The sequence below is a fragment of the Tyto alba genome, unplaced genomic scaffold, assembly GCF_018691265.1.
Source record: "Tyto alba isolate M040663 unplaced genomic scaffold, T.alba_DEE_v4.0 Super-Scaffold_13, whole genome shotgun sequence".
In the NCBI taxonomy this organism is placed as follows: domain Eukaryota; kingdom Metazoa; phylum Chordata; class Aves; order Strigiformes; family Tytonidae; genus Tyto; species Tyto alba.
The window spans coordinates 25404470-25426097 of NW_024881275.1; the positions used below are offsets into that span (position 1 = coordinate 25404470).

Here is a 21628-nt window from a genome sequence, read left to right on the forward strand (position 1 = left end):
GGCATGCATGGAGCCCATGATGCCTTTTACCCTCAGGCTGAATAACACACATCTGGAAAACCAAGAGCTGACTGGATGCCCTTGACTCTAAAGCAAATTTGAAATACCCTCTGTTTTACAAAAGTTAGTTACACACCTCTGCAAAGTCTGACAGGGTGAATCTTGGGATACTGGATTTTAAATTCAAATGAAATCTTAAAAGAATAGAATACTATTGCAAACTGGGCTGGGTAACATTCACCCTTCTGTTAATTTGAGAGGTTACTGACATAGTCTAGTAACTGGTAAAAAGTAGGTATCACCAGAGAGATGGAAGAAAAACACTCCAATGAAATATGTGTAATTTATATATGTAAACAGAATTATTCTGGTTACAGCAGACAGTTAACAATGACTTTTAATAATACCTCCATCTAACACATGCAAACAAGCTGATGCAAATTATTTTGTTTATATACTAAGAACTCACTGCTCTGCACATAGGTATCATCTTTTAATTAGTAAATATGATTATATGCCTTTATGAATGTGAAAGTCTTCCAAACTTGGCAAATTGTGCCATTACTTCAATAAGAGCAGTAAATCAAGGAAGCTTACAGAAAAAACATATAAGACCATCCTAAAAAAACCCTACCATCAATCAACCCATGTTCCAATATTGAAGACTGAGAATTTCTAACTACTTATTGCAGGAAGAACTGAAAAGACAGATAAGCGCAGACTGATATCCTAAAAAAAAGGATACCTTCTCACATAGCCATACCAAAAATGAAGGAATAATTCCAAAGTAAGAAAGGTCTATTTATAAAAAGAGTTATAACAACATCAGTGTGAGACTAAATTCATATTCCACACAATTTGTGTAAATTCTTTGTACAAATGAGTTACTGCTCTCCACAATAAACAGTAAAAAATGTTCTCAAATAACAAGCTACTAAAGTTAACAAGGTATCAAAAAAAAAAATAACATATCCATTAAAGAATTTAGAAATAATACATGTTATAAATTTGTTTCTAATATGCCTAGGCAATCAGATTAAGATCCTAATTTGCATTTGTTCATTTCTGAACAGGATTAAAAACTGCTCAGTTTCTTACATCAGAATTTGTCAAAATTGCAGAGCACAAGCCTGTAACTTCTCAAAGCAATCATACCATCAGGAAGTGATTTAGACTTGCTAATTTTCAGTGTTTGGCATTGCATTGTGTGAACTTACAGAGTTTTGAGTAAAACCAGCACAGTATACCTCAAACTGTATACAGTGTATTTTATGCCTATCATCAAACCACAGTTTTAATATAATTATCTCTATCTGCCTCAGTCTTAACAGTGACAAAAGTCAGGAAACTGCTATGCTTTTGCTAGGAATTCTGTTTTCTTGTATCTGTTCTTCCATAGAGATGACAAAAATATCTTTTAAATATTCTGTTCAATATTGATTTGAAGCACTTAGCTGTAGACAAAACAAAAAAGCAAAGTGATACACACCTAATTCTGTGCAAAATATGTCATTTTAGGTTAAATCTAATTATCCTTATCATTGTGATACCAACATAGGCTTAAGTATCTGTCCTTTAACTGACAGAATTACTCTAACTAGTAAATTCTGACTTTTACTGTCTCCTGTGCTGCCAATGTTCCAGCTATTCATCTTCACAGGAAAGCATCCACATGAATGCCTTCAAAGCTGAGTTAAGGAGATTTCACCTAAACCCTTCAGCGTAAAAGTGTGGCTATGTAATATCTTCATGTGTTTCTTAAAACAAGTTTAAACATAAAAAGCCTTAATTCACTATTTGCAGCACATAGCATCAGAGCATTATCTCCAGTATAATATCTGTTGATAGAAATAAAATAAACAGACCAATTAGACTATGAAACAACTGAAACAAAGCTAGATGACTACATAAGAGTAAGTAATGCTTTCTCTTATATATGGAATTTCCATTGTGTTTTACATGGCTACCTGTTTTTCTAGTTAATGGCACACAACACTACCAGGAAATGAGGTCTGCTCCAGCCACTCTAAGTACTACAGAAATAATTAAACCATTATAGTATTATCACCAAGCAGAAATCAACTGCCCGTTTTGGGTTTATAGGAGGATAAATAACAGTATTGGAGTATCTGCCTAATACAGTAGAATTATTTTCCTAAGTAGATGACAAAATGTAGTACATAAGCAGAAGCTCCTTGAGAGCTGCCTGCTATAATTGGATTCCTGAAAAAAGCCCTTCATGTATTTCACTGTGAATGTGAACTATTTCTCATTATACACAGGTATTTTAAGAGAGTGAAAATACCACATATCAGCATCTCCTAGTGTTGGCCCTACTTTATATTATAAACTTTACACTGTATGATAAGTAGTATTTTATGACAATGTAACAGTTGACTTAATGGGGCACACAAAAGTAAGCTACTGTCTTGCAAGAGAAAAAAAAATAATTGTGATCTATGAGAAGAAATCAAAATACAAGAAACAGCCATGAAATACATTAGATCTGTTTGCAAAATATTTGATTATGGCAATCTCTGACTTTAACGGCATTTATAATCAACTATGAGTATATCAGTGTCCTCCTGAGCTCTTGCCCAAAATGGTACCTACCTCTTTGTTCTAGGCACTCTTGATATTTTTCTGATAATCAGTATTGACACTGAACATAATTAAAGTATAGTTTTGAAATTAAGGTGAGAAATCTTCTGCTAATTGATACTTATATATATAGACATTAATAATTTATATATCTATATAGTATCACACCATTTAATTAATGTTTAAATTATACAAATATTAATAAATGTGTTAATAGCAATTATCAAGAAATATATGGAATTAGATATATTATTATTTACATATAAGTTTTAATAAAGTAGGTTTATTTCCTTTATTAAACAGCCTTGTTAAATAGCTGTTTGTTTAAGGAGTCCACTTAATTCTTACATTTATACACACATTAATCATGCAGATGCAGCATGCTGCTGGCCAGAAAATTTAATGGTCACCTAACACAGAGGAGCTCCATGATTCAGTACTCATAACTGTTCTATAAGCTATTATAATATTTTTGAAATTACCTTTATCTGCACCTGTAAATATTTATAAATTTGAGGATTCATATGGTCAGTCTTTTGACTAATGTAAAGAAATTTAGAGCTTTTTAATTGCCCAGTATCTTAGTCCCACATACATTATCAACAAAACAAATCCAAACAACGGATACTTAAAACTATCAACTTAAAACAGTAAACATGCATCTGTATCAATTCTAGAAGACAGTTTTTTAAGGAAGTAAGCAGCTATTCCGTAAACTACTGAAAATTTAAGGGTTTAGAAATGCTGAAGCACTAATTTTACTTAAAAGAGTGTGCCTCCACTTTTCAACTAATGGATCATTTCTGTGTAATGCAGTGTTTTCCCTTTTTTTTTTTTATTATTTTACTTAAGTAGTTACAGAAACTGTTAGTAAACCCAAGGTTTTTCAACTGCCTACACAGTCCTATTGCAAAATCCAGTTAAAACTTCAATTTTTCCTGATAAGCAAGGCAAACAAAAGTTGCTATAATCATGCAAAGTTTTGCCATAGTAATATTAACAATGGTGGTAATGAAGTATGAGTGGACGTGCATGTATGTGAAAACAAAAGATGAAAGAAAAAAACAAGGGTTAAAAGAATGGTGTGCACTGAGAGCCAAGGACATGATTAGCAGCAATAACTAAACACAGAGATGTTGTTTGCAGCAGGACCGCTATGAGGATGACTTTTTAGCATTAGACCTGCAATGGGACCACAACAGAGATGACTCACTAGCACAAAATAACTACAGTACACTAAAATGAAGATGAGAAGGTTACAACATTATTTTACCTCCTTTTAATGGGATGACAGATTATATACATAAGATATTAAAAATGAGGAAAATATTGACAATGGTCAGCAACCTTGCCTTAGATTTAAGGTGAATCAAGTAAACTAGAGTATGGAGCCAGTGATCCTACCACAGCGACTACTTATTCCCAAATTATTAGGCACAAAAGCCTATCCAAAACCAAGTCCGTCATCATCTGTCAAGAAGAAACCAGAAATCACGGCAAGACATCAGTAGCCAGTACCCCTTGTCCTCTGTGCTGCACAAAATAATGCTGCCCAGCCTATTTGGTCTCCATGTTTTGGTGTTGTGGCTAGGAGGATATAGGCCAATGAGTCGGTAGATACAACCTACTTCAGAAATTAACAAAAAGGAGTATCATCCTCCCTTGGGAAGTCTTCCATTCGGTTTTGTTTCATTAATTCCCACAGCTGAACTATGCTTAAAAAACAATAATCACTAGCCTTGAAAAGGATTCCAGATTAGAAAGTCATGATGATAGCCCATGTGAAACAGAACATTCATGAGGAACAGGGGTTTTTTAATGTAAAGAAAAACAATGAACATTTTTAAAATGCAGACACATGAATTAATATATATACTTACTTAAAAGTTGTTCCAGGTAAAACAAAAATGATAATGTGAAGGAATACCAACAAATAAAATAAATTTTAAAAGATACATAGAGTAGTTCTTGCTGATACCAAAACACTTTTCTTATTTTTTAAGTTTAAAATAAAACAAAAATAAAAATTATTTTAGTTGTTTTATTTTACATTTGTTTATTCATTTTTCAAACACATTTTCTAGATTCATTTACTTGCTATTTATTTTTGTACAATATTATACAAAATATAGTATCAAAGCCTCAAATATTTGAAAAGAGAAAAATCAAAATCTAGTTTCAAATGTTGCAACAGAGGAAGATTTTACAGTACGCGCGTGTGTGTATATATACATATATATGTATATTTTATAGTGGGGCTTTGGTCTTGTTTTATCAAATAGAGAAGCTCTGAGCTGACAGTAATTTTTAATCACCACTCACCTATACCCCAACAAAGGAATCTGACTGTTCCCCCCCCTTCTCTCAATATCCTCACAGCATAAAAGAAGGCATCAAGTAGGAAGGCAGAGGCCCATGTGAATGTACAAGACTAAGAAGAAGGGAAGGGAGGACGAAGAAATGGGGTCTGTATGTGTGCATGTGCATGTGTACTACAAGAGGGCTGGGGGCAGAGGGTGAAGTTGGACATGTATACAGAGAGAAGGAGTCCATGGTAGGGTCTCTGGTTCATAGGGTGACGTGCCCAACAAGAGGGAAGGTGGCAGAGGCAGAAGCATGGGAGGTTGGAGAGAAATAGAGACAAAGAAAAATGGAAGCTGGAAGCTTAGCTGAGTACAAGAGAAAAGGATAAACTAAGAGAGACAAAAACTGGAGAAACAGGCAGGAGTCATATTTATGTGAAGAGAAACTGTAGGGTAGACAGAAGGTGACTTTAGCAACAGCTGGGTATTTAGCCAGACAACTTATTTTACTAGAGAAAAAAAGAATTGAGTGGAAGACAAAGCCAGACAGTCACTATCGCTGTTAAAAATCTGCATCTTATCTCTAATTTGAATTTGTCTAGAACTTGACTGACCTTTATTTTTTTGTTGTTGTATTGATTTTTTGACAGTGTGCAGTAAAGATTCAGGATGGGACTGCAAGATAGGACACATATGAAATTTGCTGGCAAAAGTCAGTTACTGAGGATGCACTACACAACTAATGGGGCAGATCATGCAAAACTTTAATACAGTTTTAAAGGACGTCTAAACAGAAACAACTGGAAAAAAACCTGAATGATATCTATAGAGATCTCACTGCCTCCTGAAGCAGGAAATAGAAGGAAAAAAATACATACAGAATAGAAAACATAGCAGCTGGATTGTACAATGTGAAATTAAAAATTAACAATTTTTCACCATCTATCAGCATTCTGGTTCTGTGTATGAAATCAGCTGCACCTCAGAGACAACTAGGCTAACTTTAAGCTCAGGTAAGCCATAACATCAGCTCTCCTTCACTGAAGATGATAATTAATTTAGCAGAAAAGATCAGATAATATGTACATCGTACATCATATCAGCAAATAATTTATACATACCTCAGTCTCAGCACTGAAAATCTGGTTATAAATGAACTTGTTGACTTCAGTGCAACTAACAGCAGATATACATAGAGTTGGCTGTGATTTGGTGCTATACCCTAAAGGATCACTACATACAGAAAATAAGAGTAAGTCCACAAAAGTCATTTAAGATTTAGCAGGTTTTACCAGCTCTACCTCAGCACCAGCTGTAATAGATCGGTAGGCATTTCTCCATCTTATGCCATGTAGCTCTCTTTTTGAAGAAAGGCCAAAAAGAGGGACTGATAGGTCAGGAAGCATACTGCGTTTATTTGCAAGTGCTTCTGACCTAACAAGTCCTGTGGAACTAAAAAGGGCTGTAACATAGAGAAAGTAGCAATAGAGTCACCTTAAGTTCAGAAGAGATGGAGTGAGTAAGCCAAGCTGGACCAAAGACATCTGCAGGAAGGATAGCATGAACAGGGTGCAGAGGGAACCTCAGAGCTTGGGTTAAAAATGGTGTAACAGATCCCATTACAGACACTACAGAAATGGCTATGCTCTTTCTGAACATGCCTGGGAGCCAGTGTAGTTGAAATTAAGTGGTGCTGCAGCACCTGAGGTAATAAAACCTGTCACCTCTGAATTGTTTCTGCATCAATGGCACAGGCAATTTGCATCCTGGATGATTCAGTACAAATCCGAACAGATTACCTTATCCTGTTGCAAAAACAGATGTTACGACCTTGCTGAACTCCACCCTGAAAGCTAGCTACATGTGCCTAGATGTAAACTGAACATACATACTTGAAACCTAATTCAGACAACCTTCCCACACTATTAGATTACTGGATGTTTATGTACAAGTATAGCTCAAACTGTTTGTTGCAAGTGTTCAACAAATCTACTGTAATGTATGTCAGCACGAGCCTAAATAAAACAGGGAACGTAAACTCTGTGTCCAGCTAAGTAGGGGGTTGCTTTTTTTGCAACCACACATCCATTATCAAATAGGGATTCTACGGTGGTATCAGGAATGCACACTAGTATTACAGAGAAATGTCCACAATGCATTTAGTATTAGAGTGAAAAACATCCAGAAATGCCCCCTGGGAAGGGGGTGTGGGAATCACACTCAGAGCAGATCACTGATAGAACAGACTAAATAATGCCTATGGCCACATAATGGATTTGGAGATGAGAAACAACTCTTGGAAAACTGCTCAGAACTGTACGAGGTAAGGATCTTCTACAGAAGGGAGATCTAGTTTTCATAAAATTGTATTATATCATGATTATATATATGCTAGAGGAGGTTAAATTAAGACTCAACAGACAAGCCATATTCTTGAATTACCTATTTTTGAATGCTTGACTTGGCAAAAAAGAAAATTATTTCAAAATATTTCTGGGGATGTAATTTTAACTATGTTGATTATAAAAATGTTTAAATATATTAATACATGAAATAGAAAGTAGGCTATCAGCCTGTGATTAAACAGTCCAACAGCTAAAAGGAGTAGCTCACAAAAAATGTGACTACAAGCTTCCTTGTACTACTTTGAATCAACTGTTGTAACATATAAAGATGTTTGCATCTACTGTCGATTAGACAAATCCTTCCAGAGAACTGGTGCAGGTGTGATGATGGTGCTTATCCTGACAACCTGTGCAGACTCTTTTTGCTGAAGGGACAGATGCACTTTGAAGGTTCTACAAAATTAACAGTTGAAACAGTTGCATGAAGTGGTAACTGAACCACATAATTACACATCTACCTTCAAAATGCCTCACTCTAGAACACGTAGTTCATGCACATGCAAAGGTCCTACCTCTAAATTAAATTATCCATTCAAGGCAAGCTAAAATGTAAGTAAATTGAAATTAACATAAAGAAGGAGAAGAAATAATTTTGTGCTTGGGATTGCTTTTGCACCTTACAGATTACATTTGAATTAGACTTGGTTTTTCCCTAAAACTAGGGAGAGAAAAAAACATTCAAAGTTTAAAGGGACTCCTATAATTTGCTTTTGATTACATGGTAGATTGTACGATAAATTAAGAGCAGAAGAACACAGTTAAGTGATCCCAAGTGTTTCAGTGAATTCAAATCCCTTATTCTCAAAGCAGAAATACCACAGTAAGATCCACATTCACTCAGAGAGAAGTTGAGACAAGGAAGGGTAAAAGAGAAGGGTATTCTAGTTTCTTCTTTTCCTGTCTTTTTCCATGAAAAGATGCTGAGTTCACTCTGAAAGGAGGAAAGAACAGGAAGCAGGTTTTGTCAATCCCTTCACCATCTTCCTGGTAGTCTTCTCTACACCCCATCAAAATTCAGCATCCATTTGTCTCAGGTTATCAGTCTGGACCCTCGATAGCTTACAGATAATGCTAGCTGATCTCTCTGATCATCATCTAAATTTGCTAAAAATGAGCTGTTATGAAAACTCCTTATGCCCTGTGTGGCCTTAAGAGACACTGGCAAATTGTTATTTTCCTGTTCTGAATAACAAAGCAGCTCCTCGTAATTACTTCCCTTTCTTCAGTTTTAAGGTCAACAACACAGGATAAAGCGCAAAAAAAAAAAAAAAAAACCAAACCAAACCAAACCAAAACAAAACACTGGGAAAACAGGCACAGAGCAAAGAAAAATTAATAAATTAACCCAGAAAATATGAGTAAAATGCACATTTTTTTAGACTGATGTGACAACACAGAAATGTTAGGTGCTTTCTTGCACTTTACATGAAGTCTTGCTGTTCCTCATTTTGGAAACCATCCCTGACAACAGCTTATCTACATTAGAAAATTCCTGTGGTGAAGGCTACAGACTGCAGTGAACAATTTTAAGACTAGTATCCCACCTCTACTGCATTATTTTTCAGTCAGGTTAGTCAATTCCGTAGGACTCTATAAAAACATCACGAATTTGGCAAACATGAACATATGGGGTTTCTTTTTCTAAAATTCATTATCAATTCTCATTTTAACTTATGTCTTTCTTAGGATAAACTGAGTACTTAAAATATATCAAAACAGATTATTAAAAAGTTACTGTGTTATGAAATAACTCAGTATTCATATGCTTAGATATGTTTAGGTATCACCTTTGCAACAAACCTTATCAAACCACCTTATCTGACATTTCATTACAAAGTAGTAAGAAAAAAGGGAAGAACATTACGAAGAAAATAACTTATAGCAACCTATATGATTATCAGAGTTCTTCATAATCCTATCAGGTTCCAACAGCCTAATTTTTCTAAGCAGAATTTTTGAAAAGTATGAAAATCATGGGGAGTATACATCAACTTGAGAGTTGCACTCTGCTTTTCCTGGAGCTGAGTCATTTCTACTCCTTTAATGCAGGATTTAAAATTCACTTCATGATACTGCAATTACCGTAAGATTTACTTCACTGTATTTTAAAATAAAACATGCCTTTTTGGCGTGGAGTTTTCATTAGCTATGTGCTAACACAGCATCTGAAATCTGCTCTTGGGCAGTGGAGACAGAAGAAGAAACTGACAGTCAAATACTGTTTTTCTCTATTCAGTAGCCTCACTGGAGTCAGAATCAGTAGGGAGACTTTATCCACTGGATTCTCTCCAGGTGTTGCTGCAAGGTAAAGCTTACAGGCAGTGATATGACAGCTTACTATTAAAACACAGCCCTCCACTGGATTCGTTTCACTTACTGTGCATATGCTATGCAGATGATCAGCAAATGCTCAACAAATCGGATGCTGTGCCTCACTGTGCAGAGAGGTCTTCAAGAAATTCCACTGATTTTGGATCTTACTTCATGTGCTCTCTGGCTCCAGTCATCACACCACATGGCTAGGGAGCTGAGATTATCTGAGTTTCTGTATCTAGAAACCATCACATCTGACTTACCACACACTTGCAGAGGGCATGCGCATATACATTGTTCAGGCATATCCTAAATTAGGAGTCCTAACAATGTGAAGAGTAGAAGCTAGCAATATGAAATCAGAAAATATGAGCAAAGGTAAGTGCACAGCAAAAGAGAAATAAAAGTATAACTTCTATTAGGAACACAAAATCTATGCAAATAATCAGCATATGAATGCATGGGTGTTGCGCTTCTCAAATTTTCTTTAACAGTTTTAATATTTTCAAACTGGTGACTATAGCTGTCATAGAAAAAAAGTCTTAACTACCAAACAAGAAGAGGAAATCTCTGTGAAAAGTTCTCCATTAACAAAACATTGTAATACAAAGATCATTTCCAAACAGAGTTGTTTCCTCAGTTCTTAGTCTACTAAAAAATTCACAGAAAAAAATTATGCCACTGTAAAATTCAGGTTAGTTTTTATTACATGGTACTACAGAAGTCACACAGCAACTTCAGCATTGGGCCCTTGTACGGATCTGGGCAGTAGTTCTTTTTAGTTAATATCTGAATGTCATTTAGGTTAAAAAATATATATATTTGCAAGAGTGCTTTAAAGGTTATTAAAAATTTATCCATTATGCAAACACAGATCAACATTTTAAAAGCATTTGATTTGCTAAATTGCTTTTTCAGAGCAGCTAGCTAGCATAACTTAAGACTGCAAATAAGATTTTTCTATAGATCTCTGTTCACTTAAAAATATATAAAATGTTTATAAGAAAAAATATTAAGGACTCATCGACTCAATTTCAATTACTATCTTGGCAATTTTGGGAAGGTGAGGGGAGGAGAGAAAGAACAATTTGCTTCGGATTTCAAAAATCATTATAACTCTCGTCATAAATTCCTGAATGACAGTATTATATCACATCTCTTCTACACATGTAACTTTCCAAGTATATAAGAAGGACATTGTTGCTGCTACATGCATTTTAGCTTCTGTTTATATATGTCAGGGAGTATTTTAATGAGGTTGGGTTTTTTTATCAATTAATAATCTTTAGAATTAATATCTTTAGGATACTGGTTGGGGGCTTCTTATTAGTAGGTAGCCATCACAACTTACTGACATTTTCATTTGTGGTATGTGTGTCATGAAGAATTAACAACAGTTGGCAGAATATACTCTTCTGTATTCAGAGGAACTATTTACTATACATCTTTACTTGGAAAGTAGTAGCAGCTACTTGTCCGGAAAACAAGAGAAGTGAGCTCTTTAAAAAATATTCTAGGAGCTTTTTTCCTATATTACAATGCAAGTTGCCTGATATAGATGCTTTAAAATGTAAGAAAGCTTACCTTGTGATGGTCATTGGGCATATTTTATTAGACAACTGTAAAACACATCTTTATTAAAATATTTGTTATGATCTCTGAGTCCTCAGAAGAGATTGTCTTTCACCAGTTTACTGGAGTCTCTTGATATCATGTGCATTACTCCTATGTTTTCAGTCTAGTAGATAGAGCATCCTAAGTCCATGTCATCATCAATGGTACCATCACAAAAACATGGTTACAGTATCAAAAGAGCCTGAGCTCTGTCTTTTCAGGACTTCTCCTTTCTCAGTTTAAAGGACTTTTTTTTCATTAGAATTTGTCTGAGAAGCTAGAAGGACTACAGTAACCTCATCCCAACCAACTCTAGAAAAAGTTGTCACATTCTGCCTATAGGATGCTCTTCCCCCTCCCACCTGTAGAGGTTCCTGCAGAAAGACCTGTAGGACAAGACTGAGAAGAGACTTGGCCCCTAACAACCCAGCCAGTGGCAGGGAGGTAGGATATATTTTTCCACATATGCACCCCTTAAAGTGAATTTATATAATACACATATGCATTATATCACTATATTTCCTTAGTTCTTGACAGGTGGTGGATTATGAAGAAGATAACCAAGGCTTTCTGTACTGAAGTAATCTGTGATGGGTTGACACTGGGTGGACATATACAGTGAGGTCAGTATGACCAAGAGCAAGTAAGTGAATAGTAAGAAAATGATGGTTCTTTTTCATTAACATATATAATTTCTCACCTACCTTTTTACTTTGGCTACGTATTTGCAACATGCTCTGGTACCTTATTTATTATTTCAGTTAATCCTTGCTGCATCACTCACGTTGAAATTTCTTTATTACTGTGATTCCTACTTGAGGACACATGTCACTTGTTATGTTAACACACCAGGAAGAGGAATCTATCTACAAAAGATAATTTTCTTTGACAACTTGCTTTATTTCTCTGTTATCTGTTGGCAACATCTGCGTTACTTCTGCATGTAAAAATGGCTGCACACATGCTTAAATATGCATCTGCCACCTTCTCTATTGTTTTCACGATGATTTTATCCAGATGCATAGTTTATAATCCCATCTACATTTGCAACAAAGCAAAAAGATTTCTCTGCAGAGACAGTTTATAACAGAATCACTAACAGTAGTACCTCTCGAAGTGCTAAATTTCAAAATATGTTTTTAATACCTGAAAAAATTAAGAATCTGGACTGAAATCTGAATCTGGAATGAAAAGCAGAATTAGCTGTTGCTGAGCCATACCACAGCAGTCTCAAAAGACATAGTACTTGTACAGTCTACATGTATTTTGGTTATAAAAACACTAGAAAAAAGTGCAAACATTAGAGATCTTGGAAAACACAGGAAACATTCCATATTTTATGGAGATGTTTCTGATTTTCTCCTCAGGGGAAAAACTGTCATTTATTAATTACACACCTTCTCAACCATACATTTTCAGAATACAATTCTAATCTAAAAGATGCTAATTTTAGTTATTAAAACGGATGTCAGAGTTAAACTTCTTAAACACTTTCACAAATAAACACTATAAGACAAAACACAAACAAAGCAGTTACTGAGAAAGTTAAGTGTTGAGTGGAACTCAACAAGTTACGTGTTGAGTGGAAGTCAAGGCAGCATTAAATACCAAATCACAGCACTAATAATTATCATTTTAGGTAATCTCATACAAACTTGCCATTAGAAAACAGAAAACCAGTAACACCAGAATCACTACTGCACTGAAATTATCTAAGTAAATGTTTTGTCTTTCCTCTGTCAACTTCTTCAGAACTGGCACCCTTATTGTTTCTAGCTGGTTTGGTCAGTCTCCAAGTGTGCTAGCGAAGGTGTAAGAGAATATGGAAAAGTATGATGGCTTGAATATAGTACAGTGTTATCGAGGGCAGGCAAGCACAGAAGCTAGCCAGAGGACTTATAGACTTGTAAAACAGGATAAGAATTAAGAAGTTTCTTGCAAATTCAATCCAGGAGATAGAAGGATTTTTTGGATAGACTTGGACTGCAAAATAGGCATGAGAATCAGAAAAAGGTTCTCACTAATTCCTCCTCAAAATGTACTAGTATGTTTCAACAACTTGTCCTAGGCCCTGAAAACCCTGAACCAGAATGATAAAGGTGTTAAAAGATCAGGGTTTATTTTTGTCTTCAGAGATGTCTGAAGAAGCTGATTACCAGAGTATGCCTTAAAATCCAGGACACTGCTTTTAGTCTCCATTTTAATAATCACATGTACAAATATAATAATCCAATATAATCTAATTGAATAAAGCTAGAAAGTTCCAACAGGTCAAAGATTTCATAAGTGCTCTTGTACTAAAGCCAGTAGTCAAGAATTATAAACAATCTTAGTCCTCATGAATGAAATGGTTCTTAAAACAGTTTGATGTATAATTTTGAAGACAAATCCAATGACATATAAAATAAATACAGTGTTGCATATCAAGCAGTAAGAGGTTACAAAACCCACATATTTTCCAGCTGTTGAGAAAACCAACAAAGAAGTAAGATTGCCCAGAATCTCTTATCATCCCAACAATTTGAAATTTTCTTCAGCCACTGCTGAATAACATTAACTGAAGAACCCAAAAATAAGAGTAACCCATAAACTGAACAATATATTTTAATAATGAAAACCACTTCTATATTACCAAAGACGACCCGAATCTGAGTTATTAAAACTGAAACATTACCCAGCCATTAAGTTTCTTTAAACACACTATATAACTCTATTGTTAAAGGAAGTACCATTTAATATCTTGTCAGGAGGAGAATTAAGATAGAGCTGAGATACCTTTCAGCAAATTCTGTTGTCTTGAATGGCTACAGAAAATCTCACAACAGATTTGTGGACCTCACTCCACTTCAAAGCTAGTAGAACCTAGTTATTTCCAAAGACTCGTAAAACAGGTGAATTTTGAGATCAGTCGTAAGAATGTAGATAAACATAAATAGAAAATAATACATTTTACATTATGGAAATGATACTTACAAAAATATGCTGAAACAAAAAAAAAGAAAAAAAATTACCTGGAACAAGTTCCATAACAATATATATAGGTTGTCGTTGTGTGCAAACTCCTATAAGTTTTACAATATTAGGATGATCATACTGTTTGAGTATTCTGCAAAACACACAGTAAGTTTATTGTATTAATAAACTTTATTGTACAAATGGTTTAAATATTATAGAAAAGTATCTTAAACCTTTAGTGTTATAAAGAAAATAAATGAACTGTTACAAAGAAAATAAATGAACATAACAGATCAATCATGATTCTGTTAGAAACAGAGGGCATAGTGATTCACTAATAAATTAAGATTGAACACTATATTACACTTATATATATTTTATCATTTGAATACGTAACATTTGTCTATATAACTGAAAAATGTCCTGACAGGTTTGCAGTTTCTCAAGAACCCTTGTAATTAACCATCATTTCAGTGGCAGACCAAAAGCTGAGCTACATCAAAAAAGCATGCACAGCGTGCCACTATGCTTCCCTGCTGCACTTTTCAAAAGCACGCATTCTGATTTTACTTTAAGAGATTAATTAATACTATACATTTTAGAAGAATATAAGGACAGCAATTTTAATTTGGGGAATTAAATAAAAATGTTTACATCTTTTTACACAATACTTTAATCAGAACATGTGCAGCCTAAAACAGCATGCTATGATTTATAAGTGAAATGAAGGGCAAGGAAGAATTCTACAGAGACCTTAAATGTTTCTTCTACTATTTGCTGACTTTAAGCATCTTCTCTTTTTCCTTTTTTTTTCCAAGGATCAAGAGTATAATACTAACTTACCTGGCACATACATATTTAGTGAGAAATAACACATCTTTTTCTTCAGACTAACACTGCGCCATTAGTGGCAGGCTGCTTAATAAATGAAACATCTCTTCAGTTGCCAAGTTACGAGCTGTTTAAAATTATTCAATAGATATGGTGGCTGACCTTCATTCTCTAAATGTAGATAATATCTTTTACTTCTCCATATTGATCATACTAGTTTGGGAGTAAAAATGAAAACATATGAAGCTTCATAGCAAGAGGAAGCAAGTTAGTTTAGCAATTGTGAAATTATTTCAATACACCCCTACATACCTTGGGGTCTCAGAACCTACCTATCTACAACAGCCTATATTCAGAATACTTAGCATATTGTGGCATGACTGTAATTTGAAAAATAAGTATGCAACCATATGCTGCCTAACACAACATAAAATATCTCTACTGGAGTGAACTCTTCTTACAAAGAGAGAATTACTAGATGGGGTCTATATGGTAACCTAGCCACATTTGATCAGCTCTATTAATCATGCATGTAAGGTAAGATTTCTGACTGGTATAATCACATCTAAATTAACAGCATCTTCCAGTTTTCTTATCCAAATCCTCATGGCACATCTCAGAAGAATTTCTAAATGGAAGCACTTAAAACAACAAAATTGTGTTTTATAAGCATAGCTTGCTTTGCCAAAGAGGTAGTTTCAGCAAGTGCAGATGCTATTGCATTCACACGTTAAAAATGCCTATGTTTAGTTACTGGGGCAACAGCAGTGGCATGTGAGGGAGAGAAAAGAAGGAAAAAATTTGACTACTGTTTCTTTGAATTTTTCTGAGGGTCTGATTTTGTAAATTCATCTATTAATGAAACTTAAAAAGAACCCCACAACAAGTATACATTTCAATTAAAAATAGAGAACCTACCTGGCCTCTGACAGAAATTTTATTTTCAATTCCTGAGGAAGATCTTCTTTACAAGTTTTTACAGCAACAGGAGTTTTATCCTTTAATGTTCCCTTATATACCTCACCAAAATTACCCTGAAATCAGGAAAAAAATAATCATTCTAAGTAAACAAAATCTTCACAAATCTCCAGAAAAATAATGCAGACAACTAATGTAACTGGTATGGAACTTTTGAAATATGTTTATGAAGCCAAATGAGGTGTTCTTCCAGTACATGCCCTTAACACAGTGCAGTGCAATAGACATAGTACATCTATTATATCAACACAGTGTATGAGTTCTAATTTAACCTTGCTGGAAAGAGAAAAAAATACATTAATTGTGTAATTAGAATTTTCTCATAAAACCTCTTAGTAACTTCTAAAGTCAGCAGTCACCGATAGCAGTACATTTTTTCCTTATTTTTACTCCAGAACTCTTTCATTTTCACACTATTGTATTTTATCAATAGCTTGCAGTCCATAAGGCACCAAAAGATCTATGAAACTTGGACAAAACACATCAAAATAATGTAAATGTTCTCACATATAAAGAAAAGATGCAAAATAAGAAAAATTAAAACACTTAATATTAACTTTGATCCTAAATTAAACACACTGAAAAAAAAATATATTGTCGTTTCTGCCCTGAAAAAGATATGTGATGCAGTTTTTTTAAAATCTAAGCTCAGCACCACTCTATAAAGGCAATTATGTAAGGCCTCACATTTGGACAAGACTTTAGAAAAGTAGCTCCTTTTATAATCAGATTTTTTAGGTCTTCAACAACATACCTGCAAGGTAAGTTATTTATTTTTTTAGTTTTCATAGAAAAAAAACAGAAATAATAAAGACCATATAATAATCTCCATCAGGTTCTTTACTTAAATAAAAAGAAAAGGAACATTAGTTTGGACACAAATTGAAGGAAGAAGGAAATTGTGGGATATACTACAAAACACTGGTATCAACAAAAAAACCCAAGAGAAGAAAAGATATGAAAACTGAAGATCTCATACTTTTAGTTAAGTTTTGTATATCCCAAAGAATAAACACAACTGAATTTTAGATGTACATCTTACAAATTTCCATATAAATTCCATTTCTGTGTCCTGGTATCTGGGGCTGCATGTGACTTCAAAAAGCATCAAAACTCTGATTGAAGTTTTTCCTTTCTTTCCCAAGTGATGAAGATTTCATTACACCATGCATTTGAATATGGTATTGCCAAAGGAAGAAGACAGAAAAAGGGAAAAAGAAACTCACAGAAGGAAAACAGTAATGTGATGCTAGTAACAAGGGAATAAATTTAGGCCTAAACAAAGGTTTCCAGTATTCAAGGCATAGGATATACGAGAGCAATCTGCCCTTCTAAAATAGCACTTCCAGAGGCCAGGACAGTACCTCTTATACCTAAAATGGCAGGAGATGCCCAAAGGTAAGAAGCTGGGTCACTCCCAACAGATTTTTTTTCTAGCCTTCTGGTCAAAAGTATTTAACAGTGAAAGCTGAACCCACTGTAAGGACTACCTAAGTATTGAAAATGCCTTTTTTCTTTATTAAAAATATTCAATTATTATTATACTTATGATTTTTAATATAACATGTTCCTTTCATATAACTTTCATTTTGTGGGGTATTATAGAATTCATACTGAGTAAATGAACAGACCATTCACTCCTGAGGTGAAGGAAAATCTTCGTCTTTCTAAAGTTTGCATCCTCTTATACATGAAGTTTTCAATATTTTCCTCCTCATCTTTTCCAGGCCACTCAAGAATTTATAGACCCTCATATTTCCCACTTCCATGGTGAGTGACTCTAGTTCTTTTAACATTTTGTCATACGGATGCTGACGGCCCTGTCATTCTTATCTTTTCTAGTTTGACTATATCTTTTTAAAAATGGATGCATAATAGATTTATACTGTGTTCCAAAAAATTTTTATCCCAGTCTGTACTTTTTAAAGAACATATCCTTCTATAATCACTTCTAAGCACTGAGTTGTCTTTACAGAATGCTAAAAATGTTTTGTGCCAAAAACATGCAATGCACATGTAAATTCAGTTTACTAAATTAATCCATTTTCAGATTGCTTTAACTGCCTTTACTCATCAAGACTAGTTCATATTTATTTTTTAGCAACACAAAACTTTTTAAATGCCTGAAACATCTTTATTTTTCTCCATTGATACTGTTCTGTTTAAGAATGTGAAGCTATCACAGTATCTGTATTTTGTGCGGACACCAGTAGAAAATGCTTTTTGTGATCTTATACTGCCGAAGAGATTTTATCCTGGGTAACGGAATTTTCTCACAGTATCTTAATTCCACCATTTCTTGAACACTTTATCAATTCTTTTAGTGTGCATCACGTTAAGAAGGCAATTATTACTTTCATTTGTCTCCTCCTCATTTAAGCCTATTTTTCTGTTTTTGGGAAATCTTTTGGAACATTGTGTTCAGAGTGGCACTTGCAACTGTCTTTGTAGAGGCAAAGGTGCTAAAAACGCAAGTGAGGTATGGGGCTTACCTGATTTTAGAGACTTTTAGCTCCTAAGCAGAATTTGTGATATAAGCTATATTATAAAAGATTTAATTTAATACATAAATAATTGTGAAGCTACCTAACATTCAATAAATCATACAAAAGCAACAAACATTTGTTTTAATGAATATTGATTTAAATGATTTAATCATCTTATTATATCAAATTTTATACATACATTCATAAAGTTTGTACATAAATACATAAACATAAATCCATTAATGTTTTTGTTTATATTTTGTAAAATATTTTGTAAGAATACACAAAGTAAAACAGCCGCATCATGCTTTGCAGAAATCTAGTTAGCTTAAAAGCCTTCCAAAAGAGAAAAATACATATTCTAGTTAAACACTTTCAGCACACACATTATACAATTTATCAGTAAATGTGATTTACATTTATTTAAAGCACAATGCTGTCTTGTGTATTAAAGTAAAATTATTGATATAAAAACTGCATACCATGGTAATTTAAAAGATAAGGCAAACAGGAATTGTAAAGTCTTACTGATTAATATTTACTTATTTAAATGTTATTTAGCTCACTTGGTTACTTACTTTACCCAGTAATTCTCCCAGTGTGACATCTTCATGATTGAGAACCCATTTCTTATCCTATGGGAGGAAAAGAAAAGAAGAATTTTCAGTCTGTGCAAATATGTAAGAAACAGTTTCTGTAAGATATATTTGAGTAGAAATGGAGCTAAAGAAGCAATATGTTCAGACTGCTCAATCAAAAGCATGCCAGAAGTTTTAAATCTAAGTGTTTATGTAATAGAGTTTAGCAAACTTGGTATACAATAAAATATTGACATATGCCATATAGAAAGTTATAGAAAGTTAAGCCTACAGCAGGACAGTCTGTACAGAAAGAGCACGATGCAAATTTTCATGCAAGCTCTGGAAATGAAATCTAACACCCAGTTTTTAACAATCACTTGAGTCAAAATCAGATAAGAAAACATTTTAGTATACAAAAATAAAAAAAAAAAACACAACATTTTTCTTCTCAGTGTACATGAAAAAATAACTTCTACTTATTAACAGGACACATATTTGCATCTCTTAGGTCTTCTGTGGTAGTTTGAAATATTACAGACAACTACTTGAGAAGACAAGATAGCAAATGGCAGTTAAAGTATCTGTTCAGTGTTGATAATCAACACTGCAAATACTCTGCAACAGCCTAAAAATATACAAAAAACAATTATAAACTTCCTGCTACACAGATATATTTAAGAAATACTTAGTTAATATGTTGGAATAGGATATTTTAAGTCTAATTCATATTTACTATTTTTCCATTTTACTTCATTTTTAGCGCCTCATCTACTTACCACCTCACAAACACCATTACTGCTCCTCATCATAGTGGAAATGTCCTAAGCATCCTTCATTACTAATGAAAAATGCAAATATCTAAACAAACGTATGCCAACTCATTAAATAATTTCTCATTAAAGCTCACAGAAAACCAAGCCAAGAATGCTGGTTTTGAAGTACACCTAATCTATCAGATTACCAGGTTTTCAGGACTGTAGAGGACCCTGATCAGAAGACCAGAGTGTTAGTGACCCACACAACAGCTAACTGGAGTAAGGCCAAGCCTGTGCTGTGCTGCACAACATCGTCGGCCGCAGGATGAACTCAGCCAGCACACTGCAACAGAGCCCACAGGCACTTCCAACAGGGTACCAGAGATTACACCACCTGAGTGGCCTTGCCTTTATCTACAAGTGCTCCAAGAAGTTCTCATGTGGACATCCTTTCTGTTTGCCAGTAGAAATAATGAACAGAGCTGTCTCCTTGTAAAAAAGTCCCGCTACAGATCGAATGACCAAAATGTGAGAATCTCTGACATATGCAGAGACTGCTCAGCATGCTCCATGTGGATCAGTGGTCCATTCAATGCCACACCACCTGGGGCTCCCACTGTCTAAATGGATGCAAGATTGTCTATACTATTCTCTCTTTACAGTGTTAGCTCTAATGGACAGTATTTTAAATGATACCTTACAGACTCTGAATGCCTTTCTTACTGGGACCATAATAGCACCTCCTGGTGCAAAACTGGATTTTTCCAATGTGTATAAATACCGGATGGCAGAGAATGAAGAAAAAGGAGCCAGACTCTTCTCAGTAATGCTCAGTGACAGGACAAGAGGCAATGGGCACAAATCAGAAAACAGGAAATTTTTTCTGAACTTGAGGAAACACATTTTTAGTGTGGTCAAACACCAGAGCAGTTTCCCCAGAAAGATTTTGGAGTCCTTATCTGTGGAGACATTCAAAACCCAGCTGGATGGTACTGGGAAACCCACAGTAGATGACCCTGTCTGAGAAAGGGAGTTGGACTAGAGAATCTCAAGAACACACTTCAAACCTAAATAAGGCTGTGATTCAAAGACAGACGAAACCCATCTGTTTGTAAATAGACCATGGAATCACAGAATGGTTTGGGTCAGAAGAGACCTTCGAAGATCATCTAGTCCAACCCCCCTTCAATAATCATGAACATCTCCAACTAGATCAGTTAGCTCAAAGCCCCATCCAACTTGACCTTGAACATTTCCAGCACTGGGGTATCCACACCTTCTCTGGGCAACATATTCCAAGGTCTCATTGCCCTCACTGTAAAAAATTTCTTTTTTGTATCCAATCTAAACCTATCCTAACTGAGTTTAAAAGCAATTCCCCTTGTCCTGTCACTACATGCCCCAGCAAAAAGTCTCTTTCCATCTTTCTTGTAAATACTGAAAAGCTGCAATGAGGTCTCCCCAGAGCATTCACTTCTCCAGGCTGAACAACGTCAAGTCTCTCAGCCTTTCTTCACACCAGAGGTGTTCCACCCCTCTGATCATTTCCATGGTCCTCCTCTGGCTCCATTCTAACAGGTCTGTATCTTTATTGTACTGGGGATCTCAGACCTGGACACAGTACTCCAGATGGGGTCTCACAACAACAGAGCAGAGGGGGAAGATCACTTCCCTCACTCCGCTGGCTCTACTTCTCTTGATGCAGCCCGGGATACAATTGGCTTTCTGGGCTGCAAACGTACATTGCTGGCTCATGTCCTATTTTTGATATACCAGGATCCCCAAGTTCTTCTCTATAGGGCTGCT

At 34.8% G+C, this 21628-nt stretch overlaps 1 protein-coding gene across 5 annotated transcripts in view; it reads right to left on the reverse strand.

Annotated features, from left to right (window-relative positions):
• The window catches only part of FER (FER tyrosine kinase), a 196971-nt gene that overhangs the window by 53117 nt on the left and 122226 nt on the right, over nt 1-21628 (reverse strand). For all 5 annotated transcript variants that reach the window (XM_032984034.2, XM_042787613.1, XM_042787615.1 and 2 more), the window contains 3 exons: nt 19065-19121; nt 15941-16056; nt 14248-14342 (listed from right to left, as the gene is read on the reverse strand). In XM_032984034.2, the coding sequence (XP_032839925.1) occupies nt 14248-14342; nt 15941-16056; nt 19065-19121 (268 nt within the window). The remainder of the gene's footprint in view (nt 1-14247; nt 14343-15940; nt 16057-19064; nt 19122-21628) is intronic.